The following is a 20,636-nucleotide window of genomic DNA, read 5'->3' as shown; positions in this document are numbered from 1 at the left end:
CTGGAAAAATGGCGGTCAGTAATGTTGCACTGTAGCAACGTACATCGATGGTCGACAAATGAGCATTTCCACAAATGTGAACATGGCCATTTGTCCACAGAGGAGGCACGGAAGAAGAAGTGGTTGATTCCTTCATCACCCACTCACAAGGCCATTGAAAAGATTGTATTTGATAAAACTATAACAAGAGATTTGAGGGGACTCACGGAATTCTGCCACACAGGAGATTTGGAGGTGTTCCACAATATGTGCCTAAAGTACAGGCCCAAAAGATTGCATTTTGGCATGGAAGGCATGATAAATCGGACTCTTCTAGCGGTCTTGGCACATAACCATAATGTTGGCCGTCAACAAAGTAGGACGACCGGAACTTTAGGGACGCTTCGCTACAATAAGGCCTTCACTAAAAGAAGTAAACAATGGGTGATCAAACCAGTGTTTGAGGATATGCAATATGAGTTTATTGAGAGACTTATCGTAGATGTCCTCGATAGGCACATACATGGAGTGGTGAACGAACCTATGCAGGGGACAACTGCATTGCCACCCAACATTGCCTCTGTTCCATGTCCACCTAAAGCAGAGCTCATTGAGAAATACACATCACGGTTTAAATGATTGTAATTCGATTGTCTGTTCTCTCGAGTCTCCTCATGTTGCAGGCCCATTGCAATTAAACCAAACAGTAATATAAATCATTTTTACAAAAATTATAGAATGTTTCCGTATTACAAACACATGGCCGACCCATAGGGACAATAAAAAAAAAGGCACGCAGACAAGATGCCCTTACACTAACTGGAGCTAACTAGAAATGTGTGCTCGCTCAAAGTGAAGGTCAGCTGCTTTGATGTTTTGCTCGGGTGGCGGAACGGCCCACGACCCAATATAAGGTTCTATTGTGATTTGACCTTGACAGGCCGGGACCATCCTGAAAGACTAAGAAAAGATAATGAATAAAATTTCAGAAACGAAACGATGAGCCACGTTCATTAGAAGAAGTAACGTCGGCAAAGAAGGAGTGGTGTTTCGGGTCTGCCCTACACAGAGACACAATAGAAAATGCAAATATAATGTAAGTAACTTTTGATGAGTTTATACCGCAATTTCATTACTATACAGTGGCTTTAAAGACGGGTTCAGTTGTACTTGTTCGTTCTATGTGGCATAGTGTTTTCTACCGCGCACTATCTGGAGGAGAAACATCTGCTTTTACTGAAGCACCTCAAAACCTTCCTCTTTGCTTCTGCTTTCTCTCTCCCTCTCCCCTGCTACAACTGGTCCACTGTCTGCGACCTCGGTCCTGGGCCCTTCCACTCTCCACCTGCACTGCCTCCCTGTCAACCCCTGCACTGGGGGACTGTCTCAGTATCCTACAGCCCCCCCTTCCCAGCACTTGTTCTGCACTTACCTTGCACTTGCCACCAGCTGGCCCTATTTATTTATTATTTTATGCTACTTACCTTGTACTCCACTCCCCTCCCCCCCCTCCATGCCTCGCCACGCCTTTAAACACTTGTGTACACCCAGTAGCGCTGTCCTCGCTATGAAATGAATAATTTTAATAAGGATCTGATGGTGAGACTAATTTCATTTTTTATGTTTTTAGGTACATCATTCACTACTGTCTGTGTCACGAGTACCAGACACCGGCGGACGGCTTCTACAGCCGCCAGTTGCTTCTCCGCGTGAACAACGTTACCACCCTGACCATTTTATGGGACGATCGCCAAGTACAAGTATGCCCTTACGCGGTACTAACGGTTAGATGCAACCTACCTACCGTTGTGGTGGCCTAGTGCCTCGTTGTTGGAACAGCCATGCGATTATCAGTGCGACCGAAGAGCTTATTTTTATCGTAAACCAACACCCTGTGTACTGCACACGAACATCGCTTCCCTCAAGACGAACTAATTTGGATCGAGAGCAAAGAAAAATGCAAATCGCTGAATATTCTCTAAACATTTGATGTCCAATAAACGTACTTTGCCAAATGTACAATCTTGCCGATGGCTTTTAAACCACGGTTTCACATTCCGAATTGTGGCGCTGTATTGTGAGATGCTCTAAGACCCTGTGTACAGCAAAGGACCATCGCGTTCCTCAATACGAACTTTTTGGTACATGAGCAAATAAAAATGCAAATCGCTGAATATTCTCTAAACATTTGATGTCAAATAAATGTACTTTACCACATTTACAATCTTGCGGTTTGATTTCAAAGTACAGTTTCATATTCCGAATTGTGGCGCGCTGTATTGTGAGCTGATCTGTGTTGATTTCCGGGGTCTGTGTGGAGTCGCGTAGAAGACGCCTGGGCGCGTTTGCCTACGCAGCTCAGTCACGTCACGGATAGAGGCGGGGAATATGAATGTTTTGATAAAGTCTGTTTCAGGGGCGGGGGATTTGATTTAGTGCCGCAAAGGCAGGTGAGCCAGGTCGATGCGGCGGAATGATAGGATTATCACAAAATGGAGGCTGATTTCGAGTGCGATAATGGGCGAAAAGTCGGGTAAGGTCCATAGGAAAGTTTCCTACGATCTACCGATTTATGCTTACAAACACATGGCCGACCCGTAGGGACAATAAAAAAAAAGTCCCGGAACTATCCTTTAATCAGGCTGGCCATGGTAGGGGGAAGGTTTGGTCCTCCCCCTTCTGGAGATGTATTGTGTACTCCTCCTGTCATATCCCAATTAAATAGGACATGGGGACTGCGCCTGTAGGCTGTATGCACCCAGAGTACACAGGTCTATGCATACGTCACGCAGTGAGCATAGGAAAATGTGTGTGGATTAGCCCAGCACATTTTCCAGAGGTTGATCTACCATCATTCAATGTCATTTAAAATTGCAAAAATGGCCAGGCGAGTGCACACCCACCGTGCGGATGGTCGAAATTTCTCACAATGTCCCACGGTCAGCTACAGAATTTGAGCAGATAATTTGGTTGGGATTAGTGGATGTCTAGCATACACGACACCCTATGGAATAAGTATAATCATTCTACTCATCAGTTCACAATGTGCGCACTCATTGATTATATGGATCTAGGTCTAAACAGTGTTTAAAAAAAAAAGCCATACCTGCTGTTTCCAGCACAAAAGGCTGTATTTGCATGTGCAGCCTTTTGAAAACGCCCCTCTCCTGGCCCCTATCGGGGGTCCCCTCAATCCTCCAACTGCTACGCTGCACCCTCTGCCTGCTTCCGCCCTCTCACCCACTTACCTGCTGCGGGCTCCAGCCCCTGGCTGCATCCTCCCTGCTCCGTTTGCGGCCCGGAAGCCCAAGCAACCGTACGCTGCATCCTTTTGTGCGCATCCTTTTGTCCCTCAGGCTTCTGGTGCCGAGGCATCTAGACTGCAAACAGATTATATTTTTACAACAGGGGAACCAACTTCATTGGTTCTCAGAGGCGCAGTACTTGGCCTAGGTAATATTGTATAATTCACCCATCCTAGGATTGCATAGATGGGCGGAATTCATCCTGCAACACTGCACTGGCAGTTGAAAGTGGAGACACTAGAGGACGAAAGCATAAGGGAAGTGCGGAGGTCACATAAATAAATACTACATGATTAAATTACCGTTTTTTGGACTCTAGTATGATTTGAAACCCAATTACGATAGTATTGCAAGACTTCCCAGGCATACAGGAGTAAGACATTCTGTAGATTATTGACCTAAGCCATGGGTGCACAACATACGGCCCGCGGGCCAGTTGCGGCCCGCCATGCTCTTTTGTCCGGCCCGCGAGGCACAAAGACTTTCCTAATGGAGGGCGTCCCGCGGCCGCCCTCCATTAGGAAAGTCTTTGTTGTCTTCCGGGCCGGACAAAACACTGGCCATCATTGGCTCAGCACACATGCACCACGTTGCTCCTACGAGCCACGAGGTGTGTGTGCTGACCCAATGGAGGGCCAGCACTACGGCTGGCGTGGTCCATAAGGCTTGATGCCGGAAGGCATTTCAGCCTTGGACCACGCCAGCCGTAGTACGATTCCAGCTTTCCTGCTTACCTGCCGCTTACCTGCCTTCCAGCACGTCTCCGGTAAGTGGTCTGTTTGCGTTTGTGTGTCGGGTCTGTTTTACTTTATGTTTGTGTGTGTATGTTGCAATGGGGGGTTGGGGGGGGTGTCGGATGTGTATGAATGTTGGAATTTGAATGCATTTTATGTGTATGTTGAGATGCGGGGGTGGGGGGGTGTCGGATGTGTATGAATGTTGGAATTTGAATGTATTTTGTGTGTGTGTGTTGAGATGCGGGGGTGGGTGTCGGATGTGTATGAATGTTGGAATTTGAATGCATTTTATGTGTATGTTGAGATGCGGGGGTGGGGGGGTGTCGGATGTGTATGAATGTTGGAATTTGAATGCATTTTATGTGTATGTTGAGATGCGGGGGTGGGGGGGGGTGTCGGATGTGTATGAATGTTTTGATTTGAATGTATTTTGTGTGTATGTTGAGATGCGGAGGTGGGGGGTGTGTCTGATGTGTGAATGTTTGTATTTGAATGTATTTTGTGTGTATGTTGAGATGCGGGGGTGGGGGTGGGTGTCGGATGTGTATGAATGTTTTGATTTGAATGTTTTTTGTGTGCTGAGTTGGGGGGGGGTGGGGGTTCGGGTCTGTATGGGTGCATGTTTGTGTGTGTGCTGAGTTGGGGTTGGGGGGGTTCGGGTCTGTGTGCTGATTTGGGGGGTGGGTGTTCAGGTCTGTATGGGTGTGTGCTGAGTTGGGGGTGAGGGGTTCGGGTCTGTAAGGGGGTGTGTGCTGAGTTGGGGGGTGGGGGGTTCGGGTCTGTAAGGGTGCATGTGTGTGTGCTGAGTTGGGGGGTGGGGGGGTTCGGGTCTGTACGGGTGCATGTGTGTGTGCTGAGTTGGGGGTGGGGGGTTCAGGTCTGTATGGGTGCATGTGTGTGTGCTGAGTTGGGGGGTGGGGGTTCAGGTCTGTAAGGGTGCATGTGTGTGTGCTGAGTTGGGGGGTGGGGGGTTCGGGTCTGTAAGGGTGCATGTGTGTGTGCCGAGTTGGTGGGTGGGGGGTTCGGGTCTGTATGGGTGCATGCTTGAGAATGTGTGTGCTGCGTTGGGGGCGGGGGTTCGGGTCTGTATGGGTGCATGCTTGAGAGTGTGTTTGGGGTATAGTGTTTGGTTGGGGGTTAGGGGGCCATGGGGCATAGTGTTTGGTTTGGGTGAGGGGGCCATGGGGCATAGTGTTTGGTTGGGGGTGAGGGATAGGGGGCATAGTGTTTGGTTGGGGGGTGAGGCACAGGGGGCATAGTGTTTGGTTGGGGGTGAGGGACAGGGGGCATAGTGTTTGCTTGGTGGGTGAAGGACAGGGGGCATAGTGTTTGCTTGGTGGGTGAGGGACAGGGGGCATAGTGTTTTCTTGGTGGGTGAGGGACAGGGGGCATAGTGTTTGCTTGGTGGGTGAGGGACAGGGGGCATAGTGTTAAGTTGGGGGTGGGAGCCATGGGGCATAGTGTTTGGTTGGGGGTGAGGGGGCCATGGGGCATAGTGTTTGGTTGGGGGTGAGGGGGCCATGGGGCATAGTGTTTGGTTGGGGGTGAGGGGGCCATGGGGCATAGTGTTTGGTTGGGGGTGAGGGGGCCATGGGGCATAGTGTTTGGTTGGGGGTGAGGGACAGGGGGCATAGTGTTTGGTTGGGGGTGGGGGCCATGGGGCATAGTGTTTGGTTGGGGTGGGGGCCATGGGGCATAGTGTTTGGTTGGGGGTGAGGGGCCCATGGGGCATAGTGTTTGGTTGGGGGTTAGGGGGGTGAGGGGGCCATGGGGCATAGTGTTTGGTTGAGTGGGAGGGGCAGGGGGCATAGTGTTTGCTTGGGGGGTGAGGGACAGGGGACATAGTGTTTGGTTGGGAGCCATGGGGCATAGTGTTTGGTTGGGGGTTAGGGGGGTGAGGGGGCCATGGGGCATAGTGTTTGGTTGGGGGTGAGGGACAGGGGGCATAGTGTTTGCTTGGGGGGTGAGGGACAGGGGGCATAGTGTTTGGTTGGGGGTGGGGGCCATGGGGCATAGTGTTTGGTTGGGGTGGGGGTCATGGGGCATAGTGTTTGGTTGGGGGTGAGGGGCCCATGGGGCATAGTGTTTGGTTGGGGGTTAGGGGGGTGAGGGGGCCATGGGGCATAGTGTTTGGTTGGGGGTGAGGGACAGAGGGCATAGTGTTTGGTTGGGGGTGGGGGCCATGGGGCATAGTGTTTGGTTGGGGTGGGGGCCATGGGGCATAGTGTTTGGTTGGAGGTGAGGGGCCCATGGGGCATAGTGTTTGGTTGGGGGTTAGGGGGTGAGGGGGCCATGGGGCATAGTGTTTGGTTGAGTGTGAGGGACAGGGGGCATAGTGTTTGCTTGGGGGTGAGGGACAGGGGGCATAGTGTTTGGTTGGGGTTGGGAGCCATGGGGCATAGTGTTTGGTTGGGGTTAGGGGGTGAGGGGGCCATGGGGCATAGTGTTTGGTTGGGGTGAGGGACAGGGGGCATATTGTTTGGTTGGGGGTGGGGGCCATGGGGCATAGTGTTTGGTTGGGGTGGGGGTCATGGGGCATAGTGTTTGGTTGGGGGTGAGGGGCCCAATGGGCATAGTGTTTGGTTGGGGGTGAGGGGGCCCATGGGGCATAGTGTTTGGTTGGGGGTGAGGGGGCCCATGGGGCATAGTGTTTGGTTCGGGGTGAGGGGGCCCATGGGGCATAGTGTTTGGTTGGGGATGGGAGCCATGAGGCATAGTGTTTGATTGGGGGTGAGGGGACCATGGGGCATAGTGTTTGGTTGGGGATGGGAGCCATGGGGCACAGTGTTGCACTCCAAGAGTGAACTCAATAATAAAGCTAAAACAGGCACAGTTAGGAGATGTACACCCTTTGCTTTTTTGAGGAAACCTGACTCAACAAAGGCCATACTCCTCTTGGGTAACCCAAACAGCAAACTATAGCAGTCCAAAATAACAATCTCCAATCAAGGGTCAATAAAATATATATAATTTAATTAAATAGACGATATACAATAACTAAATCGAAATAAATGATAGCAATGGAAAATGTGTAGTACAAAATGTAAGTTTGAAATGCAATAAAAATCGTTACCCCTCAAAAACATCTTTTTCCATGTGTTTAATACAAATTGGGGGTTGAAAAAGCCTCCTGACATGTCCCGCCTACCGCCCCGCCCACTTTTACTTTTCGGCCCACTATAGCCCTCATGTAAGGTAATTTCGGCCCTCTGTCAAAATCAATTGTGCACCCCTGACCTAAGCAAATGGAGATTATTTTGGCGATCAGAACAATAGATTGGTTGCAGCGGGTAAAACGCACATTGAGTTACTAGACATTACTGTTTTGAACACCAAGCGTTGTGCAGTAAACAGCATATTGTAATGAATCTGATGTCATCACTACTTTTCCCGAGGTAGCCTCTCCTCATGTGGCCAGGGGACAACAGCCGCTACCTGATCCTGACCCTGGGGGCGGCTATTTGGGAGAGGACCACATGAGGGGGTAAGAGGGAGGTCCCAGAGAACGAACAAAATGACACAAACTGAGACAACGAAGAGGCAAGGAGCAATGATGATTACTCCAAATGAGAACCAACACCAGCCGTCTAGTAGCTGGAAGAATCCAATTGGCCAGACATGGTTTAAAACCATGTCGGGAAGAGAAGTATGAAGTTCTTTGTCTTCTTCATCCTGGTTCAGGTCGAGAACACTGAAAACAGGAGATCCATCCATCCATCAAGGTGTTGCTGGGGAACCCAAGCTCTCACGATGACAGGCAAGCCGAGAAACCGGGAGTGCACTGACTGGCGGCAGTGCAGAAGATGGAGTGGCAAGTTAGAGGAAGAAGGCAGCCCAGTGATCAACATGCTTCGGGAAGCTCGAAGCTCGAGGGAGACTGTGGCAAAGCAGGAGGAAGCAAGACGTGCTTCCTGACAGTCGAGGGAGCTGGGATGACAACCCAGGGCCTGCCAGGGGTTCCTGCCCAGTCAGAGGGAGCAGCAAGAGATGGAGAAGCACCAGATTCAGAGTCGGGAATGCAGAGAGACTGCAGGAAAAGAACCGGTGAGCCCAGGGAAATGGGTGGGACACAAAAGCACTGTCGGGCAAAGTATCGGAAGTCCTTGACCATGGGGATGGGATCTGGGACCCACAGTACGAAGGCGGGGAAGGCAAAGAAGGGAAAACCAGAGAACCATTGTGTATTATGACCTGAAGGAGAGCATAGTAGGTATTTATTTGTGTATCAAAGTGAATGAACAAATTAAGAGAACTGGGTAAAGAAACTGCATGTGCCCCAAGCGACTGGAACTAGTGCCCATGAGTTTGAATTCAAAGCCCTGGCAGGAGAGTATACCAGGCAAACCCAGGTGTGGGGAACTAACTGCATAAGAAAATCCTAAGGACACATATGCACTTAGGATTCTGAATTACATTGAAGGTGGAAAGAAACCTGGGAAACGAGTCATTTCCCCGGGAGTGGATTGCGGAACCACGAAGAGGGAGCTGCCCTCCTGGTCTTAGCAAGGTTGATGCAATGAAAAGATACTCCTAATTGCTCCTCATACAGCCTGCTGTCATTATTGAAGTGGATAATAAGCTAGGTGTTGGAACAAAGGCTACAGCATGTCATGGTTCTCCCAAGGGGACGACAAATGCACCTGCCATCATGGATATGGAGGTGGATTAATCATTGTACCTTTTAAAAATCTAGCAGTGTGTACGTGTGCCAGTAGCCCTTATTTATACCTTAACTGTTGCCCTTTAGTAGATGTCGTAGTGCTGTCTGTCTGTGCAGCTCGGAGGCATGGTGTGGGTCACATGCTATCATCGGTGGGAGAAGCATTACATTCTTATGCTGGTGCACAGAAATCCTTTATATGCCACATGCCAGTAACCTCAACCGCCTTTCAACTAATAGGTCTGCCCATGGAGACCATGCTCAGCTTCTCAGAACCTCTTTCCTGTGTGTTACACTCTGCACCCTAGAAGCCATAAGGCTGGGCGAGACCCAACTTCCAACAGAGCCACAGATGGTCGAGTGGAAGAACACCAATTCCTCAAAACCCGGCAGATGATCCATATAACGACACTGAACTTCACCAGACAAACTCTACAGAGGTTCGGCTATGTCAAGACCGCAACTTTTGCATCTGATACTACAATAGAAGTTCACCCAGTGAGATATGCGGTTACTCCAGAAGCCTTATTCTGGGGAGTTGGGATGGTTCAAGAAGAAAATTGTAGAGACAAGTTTTGAGGATTCTTGGACTAAGAACAGGTTATGGCGGAAAGACAGTGCAACTTAAGTTACTCAATCAATAACAGTGGAGAGTATTTATTTTAGTACTGGCTGTGTATCAAATGGGAGAATGGACCAGGTCTGACCAGGGTTGCAAATTCACAGCATAGAAAGTACTGCATATTTAGCAGGTGAACGTTTGTTTACCCTAGACAAACGAGTTACTTACCAACTGGTAATATTCTTTCGACTGGATGTTCCTCCAATGTATTCCACATCTTTGACATGTAATGTCCACAGCTGTGTAGTTCAGAAACATTTTCGGCAGAGGGCGTCCTGCGTCGATGGCGTCGGGTCGAGGTCCCCCGAAGGCCTCTGTCGAGGGCGACGTCACCAGATGTTATAAATAGGACGCACGGTGCCCGTAGCCTCAGTATGTTTTTTTCCCCCATAACATGTGACATGCACATATCCAATGCCTACCTGACTGCACATAGCCTTGCGGAACCGTAAGCTGCAATCGCATAGGAAATTGTCCAGAGGGGCAGGCTGGGAGGGCGATGTGGAATACGTTGGAGGAACATCCAGTCGAAAGAACGTTCCAGTTGGTAAGTAACTTGTTCTTTGAATGGATTGTGTCCTCCAACGTATTCCACATCTTTGTCAGACTCCCAAAGCAGTACCAAAAAATGGAGAAGGGAAAAGAATTTAGAGTACCCAATCAGATGGCAGAATAAAGAACCGCCTTACCAAAGGCCATAGCTTGACCATGATGTGTATCAAGGGAGTAATGTTTAACAAAGATGTGGATAGAAGCCCATGTGGATGCATCAAAAATGTTCCGAATAGGAACTCCCCTCTGCAGGGCTGTGGAAGTTGCCACGCTCCTAGTGGAATGAGCCCGCAACCCATCAAGAGGGTCCTTACCCGCCAAACGGTAACATTCAGTAATGGTGAGGCTAACCCACCTGGACAAGGCCGGTTTGGTAACAGCCTTGCCCAATCAGTGACCAACATACCCCACAAAGAGTTGATCATCCAGCTGATCCTAGACATCCTAGAAATATAAAAGCTGAGAGCTCTCCTAGGGAGTCGCTCCTCATCCTTTCCAGGATGGGGAGGAGGCTAGAAAGAAGGAAGAACCACTTTCTGGCTCAAATGAAATTCAGACACTACCTTAGGTAGAAAGGACAGATGTGCCCTCAGTACAACCCTATCCGTGTGGAACACAGTAAAGGGCGGCTTAGATGAAAATGCCTGCAATTCACGAACTCTGCGAACGGAAGTAACCGCAACCAAGAACACTGTCTGGAAAGGGGACGGCGGAACACATTAGTGAGGTCTTTAAGTAATTGTGAAGCCAAAAGGCATCTTAAAGCACCTTCAGACCAGCGCTTTAAGATAGACAGCGCCGCAAGGTAACCTTTAATGGTACCCACTTGAAGGCCCCTGTGAGCCAAAGAAAGTAAGAAAGACAAAACCATGGGAACAGAACACTGAAAAGGATCAACATTTTGTCCTCTGCACCAGTCGCAGAACTTACGGCAACGGTACAGGGATTTTGAGGCTGGCCGCCTGGCCGAAAGCAACACCTCCATCACATAGTCCCAATCCTTATACCTCAACCTTTCAGATACCAAGCATGAAGGTTGAGGGTCCTGACCTCTGGATGGAGAACCTGACCCCTGACACACCCCCTCCAACCCCTCCCCACGAGAGAGAGAGAGCGCAGATCCTCTCGGTAGCGAAGACAGCGTGGAGGGCAGAGGGACATTTCTAGAAGGTCCAGGTACCACGCTCTCCTGGCCCAGTCCGGAGCAATGAGGATCATGTGGGATCCGAACCTCTGTAACCTCCTTAACACTGGAGGAATGACGGGGACTGGGGGAAACACATACAGCAGAGAGAATGACCAATCCACCACAAATGCGTCTCCTAAGGCTCCTCTCAAAGGAAATTCCCTTGAGCAGGATCTCTCGCACTTCCGGTTGGCACTGGTGGCGAAGATCCCCAAAGGTGGGGTTCCCCAAAGGGTGAAGGTCTCCAGAAGGACTTCCTGAGCCAACTCCCACTCGTTAGAGATCGTGCTCTGCCTGCTAAGAGCGTCCGCCGACGCATTGTCCTCTCAGGCCAGATGAACTGCCAAGAGTGACATTTCCTGCTCAATTGCCCAGAACCAGAGCTGCATTGCCTCTTTACGGGAGTGACCCTACCCACCCACTTTTTTGTTGAGGTAATGCATGGCCACTGTGTTGTCCGTCATGATCAGGACAGTCTTCCCCCGCACAGATGGCAGAAAAGCCTATAGGGCCAGCCTGATGGCCCTCAGCTCTAACAGGTTGATGTGGAGTTTGGACTCCGAAGGAGACCAACGACCGCTGGGAGTCAAGTCCTTGGCATGAGCTCCCCATGCTGTGAGGGAAGCGTCCGTCGCTACAGTCACCTCCGCCCTTGGTTGCCAAAACGGTTCCCCTTTCATCAGGTTCCCCTCGTTGGCCCACCACAGAAGATCCTGGGAGACCCAGAGTGGAATCGGAACGGGATCCGACATCTTGCCCGAGAAATGTAACCGCTGCATCTTGAGGACCCATTGCAGGGATCTCTACCTCAGCCTGGCTTCTGGCAACAGAAAAATTCAGGATGTCATGAGGCCAAGCAACCGTAAGAATTTGAAAGCCAGGAGACTCTGTGCAGATGGTGAACAGGTTTCAAAATGCCCAATGTGATGAGCCCTTACGTTGGGAGACGAGCACTTCCAAGGACATGTCCAACACAGCCCCGATGTACTGGAGCTGTTGGGAAGATGTCAGATGTGTCTTCTTGAAATTGAGGGAGAAGCCCAGCTTGTGGAGGGAGCGGCAGGTGAGACTGTGGTGAGCCAATGCTTGCTCTGGAGAGCATGCACTGATAAGCCAGTCATCCAGGTAGGGGTAGGCGTGAATCCCCCCCCCCCCCCCCTCGCCCGAGATAGGCTGCCATCACCACCATTAGCTTGGTGAAGACCCTGGGGCAGAGGTCAATCCGAATGGCAGGACCCGAAACTGAAAGTGCGAGTCGCCAGCCGCGAACCTCAGGTACTTTCTATGTTTGGGATGAATCGGCACATGAAAGTAAGCCTCCTGTAGGTCCAGAGACACCAACCAATCCTGAAGTTAAAGGGCATGGAGGACTTGAGAAAGAGTAAACCGCTTTAACTTGTCCTTCCTGAGAAGTTTGTTCAACCAACGTAAATCCAGGATGGGTCTCAATCCTCCGTCTTTCTTTGAAATAAAAAACTATGGGGAATACCAACGCTTGTTCCTCTCCGCTACAGGCACCAGTTCTATAGTGCCTTTCTCTAGCAGGGTCAAGATTTCCTGCACAAGGAGCGGATCCGGAAGCTTCAAAGAGATTCCCTGGTGGATTGTTGTGAGGCCGCTTTAGGAAGGGAAGGCAGTGGGCTATTGTATCCAGGACACACGCATCTGAAGTAATGGCTTGCCATCCTTCGAGATGCTGAGACAGCGTGCCCCCAACTGGCGAACCATGGCACATGGCCTCATGACTGTTTTGAAGCAGCTGCGGCAGCACCTGAAGGCAACGAGGCAGAGGCCCGAGAGGCTTTTGCACCTCTGTCCCCCCCCCCCAGACCACCAGGGGTACTTTTTCACTGACCCCTTTGACTGGCGGCTCCTCTCGTTCTACCAAAGGAGGAGTAGTAACGAAAAGAACCTCCCCTCCACTGCTGTCCCCTAGGACAAAAAGGCAGAGGTTGACGCACAGCTGCGCTCAAATATTTCGCCGCAGATTTGGAAGTCTGCAACCTCTCAAGGCTCTAGTCAGCCTTGCTGCCAAACAAACGCGTGCCATCAAAGGGCATGTTCAAAAGACGGGCTTGCACATCCAGAGCAAAACCAGACTTTCGCAACCACATAAACCTGCGTATCACGGTGCTCGCAGCCATGGACCGGCTAACACTGTCGGCTGTGTCCAAACCCGACTGAAGGGATTCACACATGGCATTCTTGCCATCTTGGATGAGAGCAAGGAACCCATCCCTTTCTTCACCCTCGGAAATATGCTCAGCCGCTAACGAAACAATTCCACAGAGTGTGTGAAAATCTTGTCATGGCACAAGTGGAGTTGACCGACTTCAACGCCATACTCCCCGCAGAAAACACCTTACGTGCCCAACCGTCGAAGCGTTTGCTGTCCCTATCAGGAGGGATGGTAGGGTACGCCGCCTGCCTCGAGGTGGCTGTAGCCACCTGAACCACCAAACTCTCGGAGTGGGGTGACAATGAAAGGTAGCTGGGGTCGCTACCGGAAGGGCAGTATTTTTTGGTTAACGACTTGTTAACAGCCGGAAGAGATTCCGGAGACTGCCAAGCAGCAGCCACCCTTTTCTGTAATGTCAGATGAAAAGGCAACACCGGACCTTGATCTAAAATGTCTGTTAGATCATTTTGTACAATATCTTCAGAAGGACTGGACCAGCCCAGATACTCCGTGACCTTAGCCATGAGCCTCCTGTAGGACGACTCAGCTTGAGCCCCAGGCTCAGGCCTGCCAAATACCACTTCCGGAGAAGTGTCCAAACCACTGGCATCATGAAGAGTTTGCCTCAACTCTTCCAACTGGCTGTCTCCTGAAAAGACAGGCGCTACATCAGGCTCAACAGGGTCCAGATCGAAGTCTAACCTCTCCTCCTCCTCATATACGTCACCCAGAGGGAGGTAAAAACCCTGCCTCGGGACAGAATAGGGTCTGGAGTCCACCACCGGCCTCACAGACATAGAAGTAGCCTTCCTATGAGGATCTACAGCATCAGGGACCTCCATCGGTAAATTTCGGGAAGAAATACCTGAAGGTGCCGAAGGCTTCGGCGTCGAGAGTGCCGACGGCTTCGGCATCGAGAACAGCGCTGATGGTGCCGAGGGCTGGAACGAAGGTACAGCTTTGACGTCAGTATCCACCGCACACGGCAACGATGGAGTTGATGCCACCCTTGAGCCCTTGCCCAGTTTCTGTGGTCTCACTGGAGATGAGGACCGAGCCCGGGAAATACATCGCTTGCGACTATCCTGAGCCTTGTCCGAACGGGACCTCGAAGGTTCCCGATGAGTTGTGTCGAGGACACAAGCCCGAAGGCGTGCGTGCCACGGTACGAGACCGTTCCTTGCTGTCTTCGCCAGAAGGCGCGGACAGAACTGTGCCCTGCGGTTGAAAAATCGCCAACATCTGCTCCCGAAAAGCAGCCCATTCCTCTGGAGTCGAGGACTTGGTCAGACAAGCCACTTTCCTCGCGGCACCATCTACTGAGGAGGGCAGGGAAGGTGACCGGTGACGGTGCTTCCTAGAATGCCGAGACAAGGAGGACGAATGGTGGGAACCACTCCGGGACCGAGACCCGCGGACTCCTCCTGACACGGAGAATCGCCCCTCTAGTCGTCGGTGGACATCCCCTTGGACTTAGATTTACGGGACTTGCTGGGTTTAGAACCCCTACCTACCTGAAGCTTTCCCTTACGCTCCCGCAAGTCCTTAGCAGTCAGCGACTGGCATTTGAACAGTCGTCAGTGTTGTGACTCTCGCCCAAGCACCACAAACAAATGCGATGCTGGTCGGTTATCGACATTTTAGACTTGTAGTCCCGAAAAAGGTCTTGGAGCCAGACAGCAGAGTCGGAGGGGTCGAAGAAGACATCTTCACAAGGTAAAACACGAGGCGCGCTGAGTCTCCGAAGCAAACACGTTTGCAGAAAAAACTGAACTGAGGCTACGGGCACCGTGCGTCCTATTTATAACATCCGGTGACGTCGCCCTTGACGGAGGCCTTCGAGGGACATCGACCCGACACCATCAAGGCAGGAGGCCCTCTGCCGAAAAAGTTTCCGAACTACACAGCTGTGGACATTACATATCAAAGATGTGGAATACGTTGGAGGACACAATCCATTCGAAAGGTTTTTTCTATCATGTTTAGATTGAACAGTTAGGATATTAGTTAGATTAGAGGAAGGACAGTATAGGAGGTTACTGATTTAGGAAGGATTATGGTAATAGTTAAAGTAACGTTTGAGGAATACTTGGTAATGTGGAAATTACTACAGCCATAGACTACAAAGACAATGATCACAAGATAGGTGTTCTTCCAGGCTAAGTCTAATTTCCTATGAGAAATTCCTGTTGCTGTATCTTTTGGAAGCTGAGCAAGTTTAAGGAACTATTGAGGCGACAACGTCTTAAGACTAAAAGGCAACAAGAACTGGAAATAGCCTTTCCACCACCCAAAGTTTGAGCACCGGCTCTCAGGTGTCTAACATAGTTGGGAAGGGAGTAGAGGTTTCTGCAGAGTTGAGAAATTAACTTTTCCCTTGAGTCTTTTGGTTCTGAGATTATACAAGAAGGGGCTGAGTTTTTTTGTATCCCAATGTCTTTTCTTCCCAGGCCTCAATGACCAAGCAGTGAAGTTGGAACTACCGGATAATAGGGGCTTGTAGTGTATGTCGAGATAGCAGCTCCTGTGGTTACTGAAAACATGTGAGCCGGGCACAGCAATATTTAGATGGATACATGTAGTCCAATGAAGGTTTGTACCAGGAAGTAGTGCCATGACTAATCTGCAGAGTGACAAATGTAATACTGAAGTCGTGTTGGTCAAATGGGACAATGGCCATTGCGTCGCCTGATGCTGAAAAATGCTTTGGATTTCATAGGGAGGAAGTTCCTGTTCCGGGTTTCAGAAGACATGAATGTTGGCCAGGAGTTCTTGTAAATGAAGCAACTTCTTTTCAGTGAGCCGGAAGGTTCCTACTGGAGATAGTGTCAGTGAGTTGGAGTTTACCAATTTAGTACCGAACTATCACCAAACACCCAATAGCCTTGTAGTGTGAAAGTCACGTGGTGAGGTCTTCAACTATGCTGCAAGCTGCACACTTTATGTCCAGTACACAGATTGTCTGTGACCACTCCAGTTTTACAAGCACTTAGCCCGAAGATATATTTAACCAGCTTACACTACCTCAAGGGAAAGTACGAGTTCAGAGTTTACTTGCTGGAGAACATTGCAATACCTCTGGGAGACATCCTTGGTAAGAACATCTATGGAAGGACATTGTTAAAAGGAAGCCACCTTTTCAGCTCTGGTCTGCTAAATGACAGTGGGGGTTCCATGAATGGTCTTTACAGAATGTGAACTGTGGCAGTAATGAGGCTACACTGACCCAAAGATGAGAAATTCACCTGTGGAGGAGCAACTCACCTGATAATGCCACACTCACCTGACTAGATTACATTTACTGGTTGAGGTTGCACTCACAATCACTTACCAATGCCACACTCACCTTCCTGCTCCATTCATAGATGGCCTGCTGTGAGCTCTCAGTCTCTACTCGGCACCGGAGTTCAACGTCGTACCCCTCGTCCACAAACTCTTTGGATCCAACGGCTCCACACCAAAAATTCAAACGGAAGATGTTCATCTCACTGATATCTGCAGGTGGCAAATAGGAGAGGGTCAGAAAGAAAAGAGTGGTTGCAGATATGAGACAAATCAGAGGTGGAAAGATGCAACATTGGTCAGAGAGAGAAAAGACAGATCAGAGAGGCACATAAAGAGAATGAGACACAGAAGTACAGTGAACGAAACAGATAAAAGGGACGGAGAAGAGAAGGTATTCAAGCAAGGGTGGACTTGCTATCCAATTCGGTCGAGCTATTGGAATAATTTCCAAAAGACTGTCGCCCAGAAAGGTCAGAAAGGGCTGGGGCTCAGCCAATCACATTTTAGACACCATCAGCATGTTGTCCTGGTCTCACCAACTTGCTGTCCCTCCATCAACCTAAACCCTCCCCTGTCCCCATCATAGTCTACCTGGTGCAATGGGTGCTAAAAACTGTTTGACCAATTTTGTCGTCTTGTGTCTTTCATCCTGCCCATTAAAATAGATGCCTAATCTGACGGCCAAATACAGTGCCCTAATTTTTATTTTATTTTTTATGGTTATTTGTTATCATAGCAACCTTTAAAAAAATACAATCAGAAATTAGAACATAATTATTACATATTACATTTTAGAAGCGAAAGACAACGTTGAGCGCTTTGAAACACTATCATGTGTATAGGCGCTATATAAATAAATGATACAATAAACAATACAAAAAGAAAAAAGGAAAATTTAACAGTCTAACATACATGCCAATTCATCTTTTAAAAGCTCACTCATTCAAAATCACAATAAGATTACCAATCTAAAATATACACCTATTCATTTTATACATCAATAAAATGTCATTATAGATCATCAATAAAATAAAATGTGTCGCTTAATTTCCCTAGCCCCGTTCTAACTCAACTCGCATTAGTTTTGAATCTTATACCTTGTTTAAAACATGAGATGCTCAGTTCTTATTAAAAGAATTAGACCCATCCATCAGGCACACCCTCATTCATTCTTAGGGCTTAAATGAACTTTACAGTGGCAATGTTTAGCGATAAAGTTCCGTTGAAAATCATGTTCAACATCTCATCTTTGTTTAACAGTCTAAAATGTTTAAAATTTTATTTTCTCAATTTAGTTAATCTCTGGCATACGATAAAAAGATGTTCTAAGGTTTCCTTTTTTTCTTTGTCCCTCAGAATCGACTAATGGTTACGATATCTTTCTTTTTTTGCATATTTAGCCATTTGAACTCTAGTAGGCCACACGTTTAATCGCATTCGCATTAACATTCTCGCAAAATATACATCTGGAAACTTTTGCAAATACATCGAGACTGTGTGCATAGATTTCCCACTTTTAAAAGTTGTATATACGTTACATTTGTCCCACGTCATAGAGCAGTCCCATCTCCAGAATTTCAGCTTTGCCTTATCTGGGAAGTCCACAAGGCACTGCTGTGATATATTGGCTTTACTTAATGAGTGTTAGGCAGAATCCTGTGCAGTTCCCTTAGGGAGCACTACAGAAGATTAGGACTACAGGTGAGAGCAATAAATCCCCTTTGGTATCAGTCTGTACCACAAAGATTTAGTTGGTAGCTGTGGCTGAGCAGTCAGACTTAACTCATGAGGGAGATGAGCAGTATTCAGGGTTTACACAATAGGCCTTCAGCACTTTGGAACAAGGAAACACTGACCAAAGCTTGGTATTAAAAAGGAATATATATTTATTTTATACACTTCTAGTAAAACACATTTATCACAGTTCTTAAGCAAGTTAAATTCAGTCAAAGAAAGTATACACAACTCCCTAGTTAAATTGTAGACAAGTTTGAGCAAGAGTGAAAACTGAGCAAAATGGCACACTGAAAACCAAACACAAATGGCACTCTAGCAATTTCGTACAAGGGAGGGAAAACACAAGTCATATAGGAATATCTTCTCATAGGCCCCAGCAACACTTCCCACGAGTTTGTGAACCAGTTTAGGCAAAGCAGTACATCAGTATAGCAAATACTTAAATGAAAACTGAGTAAAATGGCACTTCACAAGGTTTAAAAGTGGGAAGGAAGGGGTGGTTATAAGAAGTAGGCACACCAACACAGTTCTAGTTGAGAAGCAATCTAGTGAAGACAGTTCTAACAAATTTAGCCAGAGTCAGTAGGCCTGTGCCAGAGTCAGTGATACAGGGCAAGGGCCCAGGAGCAAAATGTTATTGTAGCTGCAGTCAAGTCTTTGGTTAACGATTTTGAAAAGGTGGATGCAGAAGGTGAAAGACAATGTTAAGAGAGAGGGGTGGCCAACCCAACAGGTAGGAAAGGATTTAAAAGTCCTTTAGCTCTACCACGCAGAAAGGGCGGCCTGGCGGAACAATGTACCTTATAAATGAAGAAGTGGCTCCTGCGGTGGCGGTTGTTCCTGGTAGTTCCTGCAGTTCGGGGGACCCAGCAGAGAAAGAGAGGCTCTCGCCATGGAGGAAGGTTCGAGTTACTGCACTACCCAGGGATGAAACCAACCACGGTGCTGCCAGGCGATTAAAAGGTACGCTCCTTTAAATCGTGGTCCGGGTGGACGGGTGCCTGGCTATCCGGTCTCCGAGTACAGGGTACTGGCGACTCGACCAAGGCAGGTCCGGGAAGGCGATTGGCAAACTGGATAGCCCCACCAGCTCAAGGGAAGAAGGCTCTTACTGATGAAGATCTTCTCTTGTCGTGTGGAGAAAAGTGGTGAGACGCTGCAGCAGGGCTTCACCGGCGGTTCAGTCGTTGCAGATGTCTTTGGCTTCTCTCCTCTTCGGCTTCTTAGTTCCAGTGGCAACGTCTTGCTCTTCCAGTCCTCAGGACCCTGCTTTTATGCAAAAAGAGCCCCATTCATACAGCCTAGGTGTCACTCACAAAGTGGAGTGGTCATCTTGGCGGGAGACCCTCCAGCCTATCAGGATAGAGTGCGACAAGGGTTGCTGAGGCAACCCTGTCCAGGGGTCTTACTCCCCCTCCCACACAATGGACCCACCCCAGACTCAGTGGCGCCAAAAGGAGGGCTTCTTGGCAGAAGCCTGCCAAAAGGACGAACAAAGGATACCCGACCTGGGTTAGGAGTTTAGAGAAAGACACGAGAAAGAAGTTATATTAAAGTTCTGGCAAATAAAACCTACCGGAATAAAGTTAATATAAAAATACACCAGCGGTATGTTGGAGGCTGTCAGAAACGGTGGTAGCCTCGAACAATAGGAAAATCCCATAGGAAAATATTTGCGGTCGAATATTTACGGTAGTAACCACTGCCACCAGCCAGAAACTTTTGAGAGAGGGACTGTACGGTACCCTCACGAAAATGAACATAAGGGAAAAACTATTAACCCTTCCCAGTACCTCCATAGTAAGATGGGTTGTACTGGTTTAGTTCAGAAAAATTGACTAGTAAAGTCAATGGGGACTTTACATGCCTTGGGAGACAGTAGTCAGTCCCAGGGTATGGAGTCTATGTTTGGGGGTCGCTACGACACCCCTGTGTCACTGCACAGAGGGTGCTGTGTAACATGTGAATAAAGATGGTTCCTATGGAGGTGAGAGAAACCCCATAGACATTAAACACAAAAATAGCCTATAACACACATAGCAAAAATGTCTAAGAGTGGGAAAAAGAGTCTCATTCTTAGCAGGTAAAAAGAAACAAACCCTTCAAATCCAGCAAAGCTGCTGGGGGACTCTATAGGTAAGGGAAATTAGCCATAGAATGAGACTTCTCCCTAACAATAAGTCCTTACCGTATTGGTCCCACTCCTTAATGGGGCTATTGTTAGTTTGTATCAAAGCGTGGTGGAGGAGAGGAATCAAAGTCTGCATATGATCTTTAGCTAGTAAACACTTCTTCCACAGACTCAAGATTTCCACGCCAAGGAGGCAGACAATGATGTTAAAGCCAATTCATATCTCAAGATGAACATGGGTAGTGATTTAGGCAAATGCATGA

At 48.6% G+C, this 20,636-nt stretch overlaps 1 protein-coding gene across 2 annotated transcripts in view; it reads right to left on the bottom strand.

Moving 5' to 3' along the window:
• Positions 1-20,636, bottom strand: part of LOC138530138 (uncharacterized) — a 249,224-nt gene that overhangs the window by 62,724 nt on the left and 165,864 nt on the right. The window contains exon 4 of one of the 2 annotated variants that reach the window (XM_069640885.1): positions 16,567-16,715. In XM_069640885.1, the coding sequence (XP_069496986.1) occupies positions 16,567-16,715 (149 nt within the window). Of the gene's footprint in view, positions 1-16,551; positions 16,716-20,636 lie in introns of both variants that reach the window. The other variant, XM_069640886.1, reaches the window with a different exon arrangement.

Source organism: Ambystoma mexicanum, chromosome 1q (genome assembly GCF_040938575.1).
Source record: "Ambystoma mexicanum isolate Mex_15411 chromosome 1q, UKY_AmexF1_1, whole genome shotgun sequence".
Lineage (NCBI taxonomy): Eukaryota > Metazoa > Chordata > Amphibia > Caudata > Ambystomatidae > Ambystoma > Ambystoma mexicanum.
The sequence above is the reverse complement of the archived record's forward strand: the minus strand, read 5'-3'. Positions and strand labels throughout refer to the sequence as shown.